This window comes from Nicotiana attenuata, unplaced genomic scaffold (genome assembly GCF_001879085.1).
Source record: "Nicotiana attenuata strain UT unplaced genomic scaffold, NIATTr2, whole genome shotgun sequence".
In the NCBI taxonomy this organism is placed as follows: domain Eukaryota; kingdom Viridiplantae; phylum Streptophyta; class Magnoliopsida; order Solanales; family Solanaceae; genus Nicotiana; species Nicotiana attenuata.
The window spans coordinates 86741-104744 of record NW_017673282.1 but is presented as its reverse complement, the minus strand read 5'-3'; the positions used below and the strand labels follow the sequence as shown (position 1 = coordinate 104744).

At 37.0% G+C, this 18004-nt stretch overlaps 1 protein-coding gene across 1 annotated transcript; it reads right to left on the bottom strand.

The window, feature by feature from the left end:
• Window positions 1-559: 559 nt before the first annotated feature.
• On the bottom strand, window positions 560-14730 carry LOC109215933 (DNA ligase 1-like). Its single transcript, XM_019380056.1, has 17 exons — window positions 13908-14730; window positions 12650-12766; window positions 12238-12339; window positions 12015-12131; window positions 11186-11416; window positions 9167-9261; window positions 8317-8404; window positions 5833-5964; window positions 4721-4833; window positions 3579-3680; window positions 3435-3496; window positions 3284-3355; window positions 3112-3185; window positions 2979-3035; window positions 1576-1653; window positions 1209-1286; window positions 560-1100 (listed from the first exon to the last, which is right to left on the bottom strand). Exons 1-17 carry the CDS (start codon window positions 14646-14648, stop codon window positions 1032-1034), a joined length of 2328 nt encoding a protein of 775 aa, XP_019235601.1. The 5' UTR covers window positions 14649-14730; the 3' UTR covers window positions 560-1031.
• Between the last annotated feature and the right edge of the window lie 3274 nt (window positions 14731-18004).

The window sequence follows — 18004 nt, the reverse complement described above, 5'->3', positions numbered from 1 at the left end:
CTGTGGCTAATTTTATCAATTATCAATGGTAAATCAAGCTATTTCTAATTTGTTTTCCCCTTTCTTCACAAATGTGGAGTCCAAATAAGTTTGCGCGCACCTAAACTATTTCACTTATTACCTTCTACCCTCCACTAACCTAAGAGTTGCAAAAATGGCCTTTTCAAAGACCACTATTTAAGTGATGTCTCCTGTTAGCCGACTTGAGCTCAAATTGTCTGCAAAAAGCAAAATTTATCCAACTACTTTATGGACGAAATCTAGACCACTAGAGCTAACTGGGAAAGAGAATTTGAAGAGTGGTCTCAAAAAGGCTATACGGTGCAAATAATCCGAATAACTCAAATCACCAAAGTTTAGGCTGATGAACTTAGAGCAAAAGAAAAACATGGACTTTTTTAATGCAGTTGGACCACAGCCAACTGCGAAGCCAAAACTTGTCAACAACGTGGTACATGCAGCTGACTAACGAAGGAACATTGAATTCATATTAACAGGTTCTCTTAATTCAACATATTACTGCTCATTACATATTCTTGCTGGTAAAGGCACCCCACAGTTAGGAACAATACCATAGTCAGGCAGCCCAGCGCACTAAGCTTCTGCTACGCGCGGGTTCCAATACCATAGTAAGGGTCAGTTTTTATTTTTGAAAAGATTATACAGATCTATGCTTCCAGTATAGCAAAGTTTCTCGTCGGAAAGGCTTGACATATTTCACTTTTCAACTAATCAAAGTATACATACAGAGTGTTGACACTGGAGTACAAGATTGAAAATTGATAGAGGCAACTAACAAATGGTAAGAAGCACCATTTTACCTCCAACAGATGAATTCTCATTAACTCTACTCTCTTTTCGTAGGGTCAGCAAATCAATTGAGGGAATGAAAATATAAGACCCAACTTACGCCAAGGATATCAATCTGTACAACAGACATGATCGTTCATTTAGATAAAAGACGTGAAGCGATCTTTGATTAATTTCTTCATTGTCATCCTCATCAGCTTTAGACGTGAAGTGAACTTTGATTAGTCTTCTTCATTATCATCCTTATCATTTTTATGATTGTGCTTCTGTGCATTGAACATATCCGCGACCTGAGAAGCAAAGCATGATGAGATAAAAGGTTTGAAGCCAACACCGTCCTGAATAAAAATAGAATAATAAACCAGCAAAGGATAAGATGACAATGCAAAAAATTTCACCATGTCTGCTGATGAGGCCTGTTCGGGATTCTTGTCTTCTCGTACACGAATCAAACGTGGAAATCTTAAAGATATTCCCTGTGACAAGAAATAGTAAATGACATAAATATACTTCATAATCATTATGTGTGTATGCAATACTGAAGATAGAGCCTTAATTTGCCACTAATAAACACTATATTGGCATGTATTCTACACATTTGAATAGGAGATCATCCCAACTGTCTGGGGTCCAATGACTAAAAGCACTAGTAACCTTTGGATATGCTTTGGCATTGGTAAGCCAAGTAACGCAGAGCGACTTAGGTAGGCATAAAACTGCAAAATTCAGTTTTCTCACTGCATGTTCTATTCAAAAGATACATACCTTATCGCGATCCACGATACCTTGCGCAGCACGGTGGACAGGGCTGATGGTAAGATCAGCTGCTTTCACTTCCCATACCTGATATTAACAAAATGTTCTGGAGATATTAACCTTTGCATCATGAAGTAAAAACACAGATGATAATCAGTGTTATCAAAGGGGAAAGGTGCAAAAAAAGCGCGCAAAATGCAGTTAAATTGCAGGCTTTATTGAAGAAAGGTATAAGTGAAGAATAAAATACAACAGTATACATGTAATTCAAGAATATAAGCACAAGTAACAATTACATGGATAAAGGAATTTAAAATTTGGCAACTAAGGGAATATTTATTGTTTATTGTCGCCTCTTCAAGACAAAGCCCATTGGTGTTGCAGCGTATTCCTTAGCACCTTGGTGATTGCACTGAAGTGGCAGCTAAGCCACGAGAAGTGCTCAGCTCATTTCAGGGCGTAAGCAAGGCTTTGACAACACTGGATGAAATACACAATCTGTATTTACATGAAAAAGCTATCGACCCATTTTTAGACATTTAAAAGTTCAGGAAAGCAGAAAAAATGCCAGTTCAATAGTCGATCAAATTAGAGGACTTCATATGATATCCAATCTTTGGAACAATGACATTCAAGGGGCAGCTTGTAAAAGCTAAAAGAGCAAATAAGCTACAAGGTACGTGGGGCTTGAAGCGAAAAGAGAAAGTGAAGCATTTAAATTCCATACACACGAATTTGTTACTATAATAATCAAAATCATGCTAAAATAAGTAATTTCAACATCCAATTACTATAATGCAGACTTTAATCCAACTCCTCAAAGTTGAGCTTTAAGGAAATGACAGTTTCTCGTTACGATCACCTTGACTGTCATTGTTTAAAGCGCATTCTTATCTGAAGCGGACGGCTTCGCCCATGAAGCGATGCCCCCCTCTTTGCATCCCATTAAGCGACGGAGCGATGGGTTTTAATACACTACCAAGGGGTCAGTTAACGTTCACCATATCTTTCAAAAAGGAACTGGATCAGATGCCATATCTGCCCACCCCCTTCCGGAAACACCCAAAAGTATAAACTATAAACCCAACTGACAGATCATGAGCATTTTACATACAAAATTCCTCATAAGATGGTAAGCTAGCACAGGAAACAACTTTTTCACGAATGCCAATATCAAAAGATGCAGATGTTATGGATGTCTCACACTAAGCACTAAAGAAGAGTAGAAGCGGAACGACTTACCTAGCTAATTTTTTAAAAATAAAATAAGAGAGAGAGAGAGAGAGAGAGAGAGAGAGAGAGAGAGAGAGAGAGAGAGAGAGAGAGAGAGAGAAACCCTAAAAAGAAAAACTAAGAAAATCGGTTCCAAAGTTTTGAAGTATGGCAAATAAATGGAATGTAAAAACTATTACCTCGGTAGGTTCAAACCATACATCTGGATTGATGGTTTCCGCATACCTGTAATATGACTGAATATCGCGCATGCATTAGAGGGGCACAAGAATCCCACTAACTGAGTAATTCGGGAAAGATGAGATAAGCAACCTTTGGTTTCGGAATAACTTTGGAACGAAGGCTGGAAGAGCGTTCTTCAAGCATTGCTTCAGAAAATCCAGTTCCTAACCAGCAAATCATAAAAAAGCATCGCATATAAAAACCAAGTACATAAGTGGGCTAGATCGTTGCCACATAACGGTTACAGGAGTAAACAGCTTACCAATTTTACAGATGCTCTGGAACTCCTCGTTGTTGCTATCATAACAAGCTAGGAGAAAGGCTCCGTAACCACCTGTCAGAAAATGAATGCATTAGCCAATTAAACCAAACTCAGGTCCCAGTTTATCCACATAAAAGTAGATGAAGTTTACCAGTACGTTTCCCCCGACCATGAAAAGCAGCAATTGGTACCAAATCCAGTGAGTCGCCAATACTGAAACTCAAATTGATAAAAGTTGAAGTTTCTTCTCTAGTATAAGCAGCAATATATATAAAGCAGTACTGCTGGCACATACCTTTCCATGTAGTCCTTCTTCAGTTTTAGCCAGTTATTTGACCGCTTTGAAGGCTCATATGTAGCATCTCTACTTAGTGTCTTGATTATCAATCCCTCATTACTGCAGAAATGGACAAAATCTAAGTGATAAGAATTTATTTTCCAATTTCCTTCTACTACAACTGAAGACATTACGACAGGAAGTCCCTCTTTTTTCTTCTTTTTGGATCAAGTAAAGTGCAATCGTAGTGATAATGGGGAAGCTTTTGTATATAAGAGACAGAAAGTCCAATTTTCCTGATGGTATTACTAGGTTACAGGATCTCAGTTAACTAGCTAGGGTTCATTAAAAATATGTCTTGTCGCTGCTGCAAAAATACACATAAAAAAGGTCGACCCTTGAGAGGTATTTGGTATAAAGCTATCAATTAATTGACCAGTAAGGTAGATAAAAACCACAATGAAGAGTCACACATGCTCCGAGTATTGCAAGTTTTGTTTCCCAACCTATTACCTCTTCGCCTAAAAGGATTGGAACACACCAAAAAGCTACGAAATGGACAGCGTAGGAAATGACACTTGATTTATGAACTTGCAGAAATATTTATTTCTTGCAAGAATTTTGATAAGTGACACACAAATTAAGCAATTAAATCATGCACATGATTTATTTATTTTTTGGTTTCCCACCCGGTCTCCACTACCCACTTTGGGGCCCCGACTAATCCGGATTCAAACCGGGAATGCACATGATTTGTACTTATTAACTATCCATGTTTCAAGTGCTAGTAACCATAAAGTTGGCAACAATCAGAATATACGATATGCTTTTAGCTCTGTAACATTATTTTACAACAACAGCGTCAGATATGAATCTTGGGTAGAAAACACAAGAAGCTTTAGAACTTATGAAACCAGATGATAGAAAAATAAGGCTCGGCGTAACCAATAAAGCAATGTGAGGATTTTTATATAAATAAGTGACTTCATGGGTCTCAATCCCTTACTTAAGACGCCCAAACACACTTCATGTCATGATCATTACGAAAACATTTGAACTTAGCCAAAAAAATGTTAAAAATATATAATAAAATTAAACAATAAATTTGAATTAATAGAAAAACAGAAACAGATTTGTTAGATATCAGTGTCTGATACTACCTGTCATTCACTGCAGCTTCAAGAAATTTCGTTATTTCCTCAAGATCGTTTGAGGTTACAGCTGTAGCAAATTGGAAATATCCGGGTTCTTCTTCAAATGACTTGTAAAGATGCTGCTTGAAGACAAAATCCACAGTATTAACAATCAACTTTGTGAAGTGATGTCTTTGAGCGATAAATTAATTGTTCACACAATGTTAATCTTCGAGAAAACTATAGGGTCCATTAAGGGAATGCCAATTTATGTACTACAGTACTAAAGGTAAACATGACAAGACTTCAATATGGAAGAACAGTTTAAAATATTAAGATTGAGAATGAGATCTTAGGACGTCATAAGCCCACCTCCCGCCACAGAAATTAAAACCTTAACCTCCACTTAAGAACTGTATACAAATGTTGACTAACAATCAAAGCCATAGATAGCCAAGAATCTTATGTCAATACATGCCAAAACAACTTCACTTTTTTCATTAACTAAGCCAGACATGACTCTCATGTAAATGATTACTAACTTGATGAGATTCAGGTTCATGGAAGAAAGAGAAAAGTCGTCCCAAAGGATATGAAAGACAAACTACTGCCAAATCACTGGATTTTAAGAGAGATCAACCGTCATTGCCTAGTCAACTGAGATTTGGGAAAATTGAACAAATCAAGCACAAAGTGCACTGGACGCTCCACCTGCCCCTTTCCTATTGTGCAACCTATGACAAGAAAGGAAGACTCCAGAAGGGCTTACTCATGAGAAAGTGAACCTAGTTTTATAATTTCCAAGGGTCCATTGGTAGGAAGTGGAAAAGAGGTAAATGCATCACTTTCACTGAAGAGAAATCAAGAAGCAGCAGTAAGAGTTTCTGAATATAGAATTCTCATGAAAAAATGACATCTCCTCCTATCTAGCAGCAGCATAAGACGCCAGTAAGATGCTCAAAATATGGCGTTTAAGGATAAGACATTTCAGCCAGAAGCCCATCAAGACAAATGCTACTTGGTTTTCCGCAGAAGCACAAAAGGATATAAATATATGCATAGGAATTCCCTGAAGTAAAAAAAGAACGATATAATCATGAGAATAATAGGCAAATATTCAACCACAAAAATGAAATTACCTCTCTGCGAACATTAAGTTGCTCTTGAAGAAGTGGTTGTCCGTTAAGATACAAGATATCAAAAGCATATATGCAAACGTTGACCTTGATATCACTCATGACAACATTCTTACGAGCACGCGTACTGAGGATCTGTCATGAACATATATCCATAAGTATCACCTCATTTTACACCATAATTACACATAAATATAGCATGACAATTTCTCCAAGCAAATAATGGACATTTATAGGAGAAGAAATATTAGCAGTTGAAGCTTGCTTGGGAAAATGAACATCAAGAGAGACAAAAAGATTAAAAATATAAACTTGAAGGAGTTCAGACACAACTTGCTTGTTCAAACCCTATATGACCTGGACAGAATAAGGGTTCTTAGTTGATAAGAAGCCTAACTAGGTTAGCTACTGATCGAAACATAGAATTTCATAACTTTGTTCTGAAGTATGTTTCTCCTCCATCTTCTAGCTTCATTCCTCGTTCTTTGACCTCACATTTCTTCGTCTTCTATCTTATTTCGTCGTCTTCTATCTTTTCACATTTATTCTAGTTCACCCTCTAGTATTGTTTATCTCAAAATAATCGCACTTTTGGGGGACCTTAGAATAGGTGGAGAAAATAGAATGCAAAAGAAAAGAAAAGCAAATCTAAGAAACATGGGCGCCATTATCCTGTGCAGTTACACAAGGTCAACTTTCTTGTTTGGTTTAGGTTTCGGGAGAGAATCTGAAGAGAAAAATACTCAATATACCTTACAGTTCCTATTCTTTTCTTCAATAAGTATACCTTACAGTTTCTTTCTTTTCTTATTTTCCTTTCACAGATACTCAATCCTACACATGGAAGAGTCATATACACTTAATAACAGAAGGAAAATGGTCACTAGCACTACCACTACTTTCCAGCAAACTTTTAAGCCTCAAGGCACACAGATTAAAACTCAACCCAGAGTGGCCATCATATCAAATAGGTAGATCAGAGTTACCAACAACAACAACTACGCCTCAATCCAAAACAAGTTGGGGTAGGCTATATGAATCCTCACTTTTTTATTTAAGCTCAAGTCATATCATCTTCATATCTTTAGCTAGCAGATCAGAGTTACCGTTAATTGAAAATAGCCCATTGATATGTACCAAAGACACGCCCCTAGAGCTTTGGTTCATTGGTAAACGTAGTATCATGGGGTGTGTGGTAGGCGCATATCACGAGTTTGAGTCATATTGTGAACCAAGTCTACTATTTATTATTTAGTGGAGAAGAGTAGAGGGGTTGGCCCGTTACCCACCGAGTTTCAAAGCAATAACCAGTGGGTTTCTCGGTTATTATTTACTGAAGATACTAGAAGAGTTTTTGCAACACATGAAAAAGAAAATCAGAAGCCATCAATCAGTACCACAACTGGGAGGTGCTGAAAACTGAGAATCAACTGTGGTGATAAAAGTAAGGGGACTGGTATCTGTTGGCATCAACTTTCACTAGACCAAATGTCGAACTTAGTTTGGAATTGAAATTGGAGCCTGATTACTGCTAACTAGCACCCACTTTGAGACTATAGGAATTAGGATCCATTGGGTTAGAGTGAAAGCAATAGACAACTTGAGTGAGTAAGAAGGGATCAACATAATCTGTGTAAAGAGGATAGAATTTTGGCAAAGGTGAGAAACAAGAATACCAGATGGAGATTGATATATTCAGCAAATACAGTGAGGAGTCACTGAGTGGGTGTAGCAGATTGTGCCCTGCGTTCTTCTCACTTTTTAACCAGTTTCCCTTTCCTTTTAGAGTGGATTCCGATTTCCTCTTAAACAGCTTGTATTTTCCTTATCATTGCTCCCAACTTCTGCACCTCACTATTTTTCCAAGCATTGAACAGAAAACCACTTTCACTAATCCAAGTCCATTTCCTCACCAACTTCCATGTTCCAAACTAATAACAAGTCACTGCTCTAGAGTCCAAAGTTTAAGACATTTTTTCCATTGCAAAAGTTCTTCATACCCCTTCATAAAGACTCTATGAAAACAACCGCTGTTGATATAAACGTATATCCCTCTTTAGCCATACAACAGCTGCTAGAAGGTGATAGATCGTGTAAATAAATCAATAAGCCACAGCATCTTTAACGCATTGGCTTAATGAGCAAGGAAAGAGAATACTTGATTTTTTTCTCCACCATACCTATTTTTTGATGATTATAATTATCTTAGTGCTGTATGGTTTTGACAAGAAAACATGTTCCTTATAAAGATGACAGTCAAGCAAGAAAGAGCAAAGCGAACGAACAAGAGAAAGCTCAGGAGCTAACATATTGAGTTATAGCAGCATGTGCCAATGCAATTTATACTACTTTGCTATGGAAGAGAGTTGTTTCTATCAAGGTTAATTGTTGTTGGATTGCCTCTATAATCAAATTTTACCACCGTTGAAGCCCCAAGGATAGATCTAGAACTGCAAAATATATATAGAGTAGGTGCAGATGATTTACCTGAAAGGGCAGGATCTTCTGTTTCTCACGGTCATATGCGACCAGTTCACAATCAAGAACAAATGATGTTGCAGAAGATTTCTTCAATCTGCAACAACCTACAGCAATTAGCTCACAAATTTGCAACAGCTTTCAGGTTATGTACGATTCTGGTATACAAGGTACACATAATTGCCGAGAACACGAATCTTGTAGCAATAGTTTACATACCATATAATACATTAAAAATTAAATTCTTTATCTGCCTGAGACCAGTTTTCACAATGTATAAAGAATAAATTGCGTGCAGAACTCATAATCCAATTTTTTGTGAAAAAATTAAGTCAACATCACATAGTTACAATTGGGAGAATGAAATAGTGGTTTAATCTTCACAATTATGTGTGCGGGAGAGAGCTGAGACAAACTTTTCCGATGTACACTTTAGTTGGCTCAATGAGTTGCTCAGTCATCAAGTTTAATGTCTTGCTTTCACATATTACTTACTAGTTCAAGTTGCGCAAATATTCATTATCATGCAAGTCGTTGATAAATTTCATACATCCAGATTCAGTTTAACTATTTGTGCACAACAACAGTCAGCTGACAAATATTTGATCCTGGATTTGCAAAATATAAGCAGCTTCAATTTGAGAGTCAAAGTTCCGAGTTAACAGATGCCCAGGACACATCAACTTTATCAAGCAAACTTCCCTTTTTAAGCAGCATATGTATAATTAGAGCGGTCTTAAGATCTCCACTATAATGTTGTAAATAAATGGGAAGCTTTTAACATCTGAAGAGAACATTGAGCTAAGAGGAAGTGCTCACAGATTACAACTGCAGAAATCCAAACAAATGGAAATGCTACCTTGAGATAGCAGCAACAACGTCGGGAAATTTTCCAGTATTTCTTTCTGCATTTCGGCTGTATATCTCAACAGAACCATCTTCCATGTAGTGTATCTGGATTAAAAAAAACAATAACTATAGTTCAACACAAAAATTGAAGTGCAAATAATAAGATTAGTTTAGAAAGATTAAGAGGTCCCGGAAAATGTTCAGAGAACAATATTTTAGACTGACTTCAGTTGAATTTCGACAATAACAATGTGCAGTTACGACTCCATTTATCACAAGGGTCGAGTCGAGGAGGAAGCAATAGGAAAATAGAAGCAAAATGCCAAACTTTTTACTTAATGGACACTGTAATGAATATCAAGCAGAGAACACAAGGGAAGTTATCAATAGCACAAAAGCGCACGTAATGCCTTAAATGAAGGATATCAATAATGTTGTAAAATCTGTATCAGCAAGTTAGCCATCTGTCAATGAAGAAGAGGCTCATTAGCTGCTAGATTGCTTCTAAAACCAGTTCTCCGCCCAGTTCTACAACATCCATAGACTCTGGATGCTAGAAAAGAGTATACATCCAGGAGGTGCCAGAAAGTTTGAAAATGTAAGAGAAATAATTTTAGGACGACAGTTGTAGCTGAGAATTAACAAAAGAAGGCACAAAAGATGTTAGGAAAACTTTTGAGGGAAAAATAGAAGTAATCTAGAATAACTAGGAGTCTGGTGAGCCAGGTTTGAAACTGAAAGTTCTGTTTCTATGATATAGCAAGAAAGAGAAAAGGAAGGGATATTATGGGCCACAAAAACATAAACCTGTAAATCAAAGAGGAAAAGGGTAACCAAGTACATTTATCATGCAGAACCTCAAAAGCAGAGCTCAGTAAATATGAAATTACAGCCTTAATCAAGTCACAAGCTGAGGAGAAATTTCCCCTCTCCTAAAGAAGGGAAGACAGGAACGCTGAAGACAAACCTAAAAGCTGGCACACCTGACTTTTCATGCAAACAAGCATCAAGTCTGGAACAGAACGGAAAGCAACAAGTTTCAAGAGCTATTTAGCGAAGCTGTACGCGAAAAGGGCCATGATGGAATGAGGGAACATGGTATCTTTAGGATCAGTCCCACTAGGTGCAGCTGCTGCAAATAAGTAAAAGCTCTTCAAACACTTCTTGCTTTTACCACCAGCCATTCGTCCCCTTCTGCTCCAAATGGATTCACTAGTTCCAATCCAATGTCTTTCATGCGGATGAACCTTGAATTAGATCCGAGTACATTCAAAGGAATACTACCTCTATCTCTCACTAAATTGCGTCAAAGAATTTGGTTGTAAGGAAGATCAATTTCACATGTTCTAATAGGCAATTCCATACGCGTAACTCGGAAAACTAGTTGAATAGGGCGTATTTCTTTTTTGAGAAGGAAAATTTTGGACCATTTCTCGATGTGTGTTTGTCATTCTTGCATAGAGCCATGCTAATCTTCTCCGTATCTTTCCAAATTTGTCGGGTGATGTGTATTTCAAAGGCATGGTACCTCTTCTTCAAGAAGATAATAGCCTAAATCTCTCACTGAATGCCGGCAAATAACTTAGTTTTGTTAGAAGAACCAATTTCACATGTTTCAATAGGAAATCCCACACGAACAACTTGGAAACCTAGTAAACTTCCACGTACTAGGATAAGATTTGTCTTCCTTTGTGTTCTACTGCATTAATAAAAGTTCCTTCCTCTAATAGATATTAAACAAGATTAACCAAGAAACGGACAGCTCCATCAGCTATGAAGGAACAAATGGAAATCAGCTGCATGGAGGCAGTGTGAATATTAGTTTTTTAAAGAAAAGAATCATGCGACTAATATTTCATTCTATGAGGTAAATGGTTGTAATTAGGGTGTATTCTTTCAGCAAGTTTCTAATATTTGCATATAATTTTAGTCCCCATTCATTTAGTGTTTAGTTCCTAGAAAGAGAGTATCTGAATCAGTAGTAATTTACTGAATAAAATTATTAATAAGAATAAGATTATAAGAATACCTGAGCACGTTCACCGTCATACTTGTATTCACATGTGAACTCCATATCCTGAAACTTATCAAGAATTTCAGATACTCCTTTGGTTGGCTTAGCTAGCATAGGTCCAACCGGAACACCAGGTGAGAAGTTGCATGTTTCTGAAAGCTTCCAAACACCATCAGCTAGAAGAGCAGGAACAACTTTTTCATAAACCGGAATTACAGAGTACACTTGCTTTACAATCTTGGCAGCCTGCCGAACACAAAAGTCAAATGAAAATAAAGAACCAATGAGATATGCATTGAATAGCACTGGAAATGTAACAGGCAGCTAGTCTAGCATACTTACATCACATACAAAGAGCAAAGGCATCAGAATTTAATGAATCAATTAATCATGAACTTAAATAATCAATTAATCTTCATGGTGTAGATTGGAATGGTAGAAGATAGTGAAACCCTGTAGCAATTCCCAGAATCTTTTGTATTGACAGTCAGGGTTTTCTTTTGCTTCTTCTTACTATCTTTTACTTGTAGCCATAGCACTTTCTTAGTGCTGGCTTTTGACAATAATAACACCATTTCAAAAAAAAAAAAATCGCAGACCATTCTCTGTCCATGAAGTATGGCTTTCAAGTTTTGGTGATGATTAAAGAGTTAAATACAAAGCAAAATACTTCTATCCAACAATTAATAGTAATATAAAGGTGTATTCTTTCAACCGTGGTGGGGCCCATGGCCCCTCAAGCAAAGGGATGGATCCGCCACTGCTTGTACTTCATCACAGTTCATGCAAGTTTGCAGGAAGGAAAATATAATTAAAAACTCCTCCAAAATGGGCAACAACACACCTCTTCCAAAGGAGAATCTAGACCTGCAGGAGGTGATGAATGCTTATCTGAGTACACAGAAGCATGAGCAAGTGCGACTAAGAGTGTTTGTTCAGCCAAACCAATGCGTAGCTTTGTCTGCAAGAAAGAGAAATCAACTGAACAGTGAACAAAGGTTCAATGTCCAATGCAACAGCTAACTAACTCTATGAAGAAAAGAAAAGAAGAAAAGGCAAACTCTAACCTGGAGGAGACGAATCAAATATTGGGGTTCACAATCAGTAGCTGCAACAAGTAGTGATTTAATGTAATTCTTTTTCTTTTCCTGACTATCCTTCCCAGATTCCTGAAAGAAATCCCACATAAGGCAACTTAATCATAGTACAAATACTACATACCATAACTGCAAGATCCAAAACAATATCAGATAAAACAGGAATAAATATTTGAATAGAGGATCAACTGCACCACATAAAGGAGAAACTTATTTTGTAGCTTCCCTGACAAACCCATTTAGCACAACACGCAGAACTGACTTTGATTAGAGGCTTCTATAGGAACTTCAAATATGTGGTATGCTAGCTATTCACTAAACATCTTAATCCCACTTCAAGAAGTATTTTTTTTTTATAAAGTGAACAATGAAACTGGAATACCTTGGCAATAATCCGAAACGTGTCAAAAACTTTAGCAACAGTCAATGCTTCTGGTTTTCGCATCAGAGGTTGTGATGAGCGGCTTGCTTTTGCAACAAGGCCCAAGTCTCCAAGCTCCTGTATTTAACAATGAAAACAGATATCTGGACTAGTCAAAACCTATTTGGAGAAAAGGTTGAATCTCCTAGATTGCATGATCTAATTTAAATAGAACACGCAGAATGTAGACATTACAGAATACAGATGTATGACATAACCGTAGAGATTTTCTATTAGTCCCTTATGTATCAAATAATCATGTCACTGTAGCTACCACGTATATGTGATTTTTGAGATGCAGCTCTAAATGTGATAGTCAGATATGACGCTTCTGTCAGGCTTGCAGCTAGGTGCCTAGGATTTGGTCAATGACTACGTGAGGGAAGTGGTCGTTTAGGATAGAAAAACTATGCGAACTGAACATGAAATATGGAATACGAAAATCTCTGTTTAATGTACTGACAACTTGACCAAACTATTAGCAAGTTGCACTAATAGCAAGGTACAGCGCACAGCAAAAATAGAGCCTTGTTCAATTTTAGGCTTCTAAATTCAAGTACATGCCAAGGCAATGCAGCATTTGATACCCCACTAACACCACCAGCCCCCCCCCCGCCCCCCAACAAGTCTCTGCACCAATGTGATGCACAAATTTCAGAAACCAAAAAAGAGGAAAAGTAAAAACAGAAACAGTAACGTGAAGTAGCATATAATTACTAACAAAATCTCATATAGTACTGTGAACTGCACCAATGTGATGCACAAATTTCAGAACAAATTTACCTAATAAGTCTCATAGTTCAAGTTCCACATATATACTTTTATTTCCACTGGAAGAGCCCTGAATGTCTTCATTTGACAAACCATGGCGTATAGCTAGGGATATATGGGCTGTCAATGACTAAATAAACTAACAATATCGCTTCAGACAATCATTTCATCAGCCCGAGCAGACTAACCATCAAGTAAGGACAAACTAAGCATTTCCAAAAGACAAGGCTAAGGCAATTACACTCGATAAAAAGAAGGTTATCATTCACTTCTAATCTTCTCTTGAGACCCTCAATCACACAGACACACACCTGCACTGTTTTTAAGTCAAATAAAATATTCAAGTCAAAGTAAACCAACTTATGCTAAAGGGAATTAATGCTTCAGCTGCAACCTTACACATTTTGAAATTTTCAACCTAGTTCTTCCAAATTAACAAACTTAATACCTTATATTGCTTCTTAATATGTGCTTCTTTAGTGCCACAAGCTTCAGCAAGTGCCTTGATAATCGAAGCATCTCCAATACCAAGCTCCAAACCATCATGTGCAGCTGCAATCTTGTTAGCCGAAAGGTACACAACAGGCAACAAATCCTCGGGCGTCGTCTCAATCACAGTCCTCAACATATTAGTCACAATTTCAGTAATTACAATTCTTCCTGACTCCTTCGAAATCGCATCGAACGCCTTAACTACAAACATGAATGGCACTCTCTCACCATCCCTCCAATATGCAGCCTTTCTTGGATCAAAGCTAGCGGCTTTTTTCTTCAGCTCAGTCACACTCTCATCTGGACTTATCATCTTCTGTTTCTTCACCAAAACCTCTTCACTTTTCGACTCATTAACCAAATGGGTGTCCTCATTTGGCTTCAAAACTGAATCTTGATTATGATTTTCGAGAATAGCAGTTTTATTAGAAGTTTCAGCTTCTGGGGTTTTGCGTTTCTTGGGTGAAGAATCTTGTGTTGGGGTTTTTTTCTTGGAATTTGCCATAAGGACATCGAAAGCAGAGGGACGAGTGGACATGGTTCTTGAATTAGGGTTTAGGAAAAGGGGTGTAAGGGTTTTAAGGGGATTAAAGGGGGATATAAGGAGAAAGACTGAAGAGGGTTTAAGGGAGAAAAGGAGACGGTTGTAAAGAGAAGGTTGAGTGAAATGGTGACAGCATGAGCGCAACGGCAACATTCAATATGGAAATGGAATTTGTCTATGGAGAAGTGTGCAAAGGAAGAAAGGAGGGAATTAGGAAAGAGGGAATGGCGGGAAAGGAAAGAGGTGTATTGTAGCAATTGGTGGACTTGCTCTATAAACCAATCACCTTGTGCCACCGCGGCAGTTCCATTTTTTTGTGTTTCTTTCTTTTTCCTTTTTTTTTTTGGGTCATTCATATAGTGGAATCGTCCCCAAATAATTTTGGAAGGTTTGAACTTGTAATGTAGATGTTACTTGCTTTTTTATGCTTTAGATAATCGACTGCCTTATTAAATTTAAATTTATATTATGAAAAGGTAATGGCATTTCATTCATTCATCTTATCACACTCTTTAAAGGTTGTTATTTTCCTTTTTCATTCAAGTATTATGTGAAGAGACAAAAAATTGATTGGTGATAAAAACTTGCGATTAACGCTTATATTATTGCCTTATACTTTGTTATACAAAATTGAATGATAAAGCTCACCTTTTTTCTTCTTTCTTTTTGGTTGAAGAAATAATTGAATGCTAACACTGAAAAATTTAAAAGGACAGACCAGTGCACGAAGTATATCGCATTCTCGCAGGGTTCAGGAAGGGTCGCGCCCAAGAGATGTAATATAGGAATCCTACTACCATTACACTAGTGGCTAATTATACGGCTCGAACTCGTGACCACACAAAAATTACGATGGCTCTAAGACGGGAGAAATTCAAAAATAGCCAGATTTACAAGTGGTCGTTCAAAAATAACCCAATTTCAAAAGTAATCGAAATCTAGCTACTTTTTATGTAAAGATAAATATGAGCGAAAACACTGTTCAAAACCCGAAAAATACGCCAGTATATTATGCTGGAGTTCCAGCATAAGTATACTTGAACTCCAGCATATTATACTGGAGTTCCAGGATAAGTATGCTTGCTGGAGTTCCAGGATAAGTATGCTGGAACTCCAGCATAATATGATGGAGTTCCAGCATAAGTACACTAGAACTCCAGCATAATATACTAGAGTTCCAGCAAAGTATACCGGTCCAGTATAATATGCTGGAAGTTCATACACAAATGCTCGAATCTCCAGTATATTATGCTGGAACTTTCCGTGTGTTGGAGTTCCAGCATAATATGCTGGAAGTTCATACACAGGTGCACCTAACTCCTGTATATTATGCTGGACCGGTCTCTGTTGCAGCAAAATGGTGACTATTTTTCATTGACTTGGTAAACTCTGGCTATTTTTGAATGACCAGTCCGAAAACTAACTAGACCGTGCTATTTTTACATGAAAAGCTCAATAGCAACATTTGGCCCATTATTACCTTCTCATATAATGAAGAGGCCATTAGAATTGCTTCTGCATTCGTGCATAGCTACAAAAAGTTTCAATTTTCATCACCTTATTATTTATTTCCCATTTTAATTTTGTCAATAACTTCACTATCATAGTCGAAATCAGCAAATTTTGTTTATTCTAGATTTGTATTGTAAATATCAATATGATGATATCCGCGAATAAGTTCCATGCTTAACATGTTGTACATTGAGCTACAATGATCGTTCTCTTCTTGCTTATAGAGGAAATAATCGGTTACTCAGAAAATTCTTTTATAATTTTTTTCTTATCGCTACAAATTAGCTTAAAATTAAATCATTAATTCATTTTATTTCGAATTGTATCAAAGTGTTTGTGTTTTGAACCAAAATGTCACACTTGATTCATGAGTAGAAAACCAATAATGTATGTGACTTATAATAGGATAAAAATATTAATTGGCATTTTAATGGTGAATGTCTCCCTTAAATAATCTACAAAATTCCATGTACCAATCCAAGGTCAGAATGCATTAAATTTCTGGGATGGTGGGCAAAAAATTAATTAATTTTGTATTTACCTTATATTAATATGAAAAAAGATTGATAGAGATCCTTAGGAAAGAAACATACAAATGAGTTATACATTAAAAGTGGTTCCACCAAATCCTCTGCCATTGTCTTTTTAGCATCTTTTATGATTGCTACTCCCATGTGATTATGCCTCCTATCTCACAGGAAGGAAGGAGTAGAGTAGTAAATGAGTCTAGGTTGGGCTTTTAGACCTCCATGATCTTAATTATTGTCTTATTTGAATTAAAAATTAATATCTCAAACTTTTTAATATCTCTAATAACTACTAAAACTAGAATTAAAAAAAAATAGCCCGGTGCACTAAGCTCCCGCTATGTGCAAGGTTCGGAGAAGGACCAGACCACAAGTGTCTATCGTACAAAGCCCTACCCTGCATTTCTGCAATATGTTTTTTCTATAACCTGTGACCTTCTGATCATATGGCAGCAACTTTACCAGTTACGCCAAGACTCCCCTTCTAAAAAAAGAAAGAAGTAAAATAATATAATAAGAGAGAGAGAGTCAATGTTAGCATTATCATCATCAAAGTTTGTAGTGCGATGAATTGGATCTCTCTGATCTTAATCAGAATTCTCGGTTCGAGCCTTGATAATGAAAAATTTTATGGTATAGATTGCTTTTTCCTTTTATGATTTTTTCCGAGATGAATTCAAATAGTCGAGACTCCAAAAAATAATGTTAAATTTTTTTTTTGGTAAGTAGGGTTGGCTAAGAAAAAAAAGGGGACGGGGGGCAGCCGGGTGCACTAAGCTCCCGCTATGCGGGGGATCCGGGGAAGGGCCGAACACAAGGGTCTATCGTACGCAATCTTACCCTGCATTTCCTCAAGAGGCTGTTTTCAGTGGGGGAAGGGACAGGTCACAAGGGTCTATCGTACGCAGCCTTACCTTGCATTTCTGCAAGAGGGAGTTTCTACGGCTCGAACACGTGACCTCCTAATTACATGACAGCAACTCTATCAGTTACGCCAAGGTTCCCTTTGGTGGGCTAAGAAAAAAAAGAAGAAAATGAAGTTTGAGTGATTATATGCTCAAGTAATATAATGACTTTTCTCAATTTGGTCCCCAATTTTACACACAGCCACACTTAGGACATGTGACTTACTTGCCATATGGCATGAGCTAGCTTTCATTTTCTTATACCTTTCAGAATTTTGGCATGTCATTTTCCCTTGATTGTTGTCATATGTCATTGCATTTAATTGCAGAAGCATAGGTACATTGCATTTCAGCCCAACCCAGTGTCACATGATACCTGTGCCTTTAGTTTGAGTATACATTAAATAGACAGAAAATTAAATATTACTAATATAAAATGCAAAAGAAGCATACTCTCATACAAATTTAAATCCTTGTAATATATTTATTATGTAGCCATCATTGGGACAAAAATAATGCACCCATCATGGCAAGAAAAATGTACAATATTCGTTAGGAGTGGTGG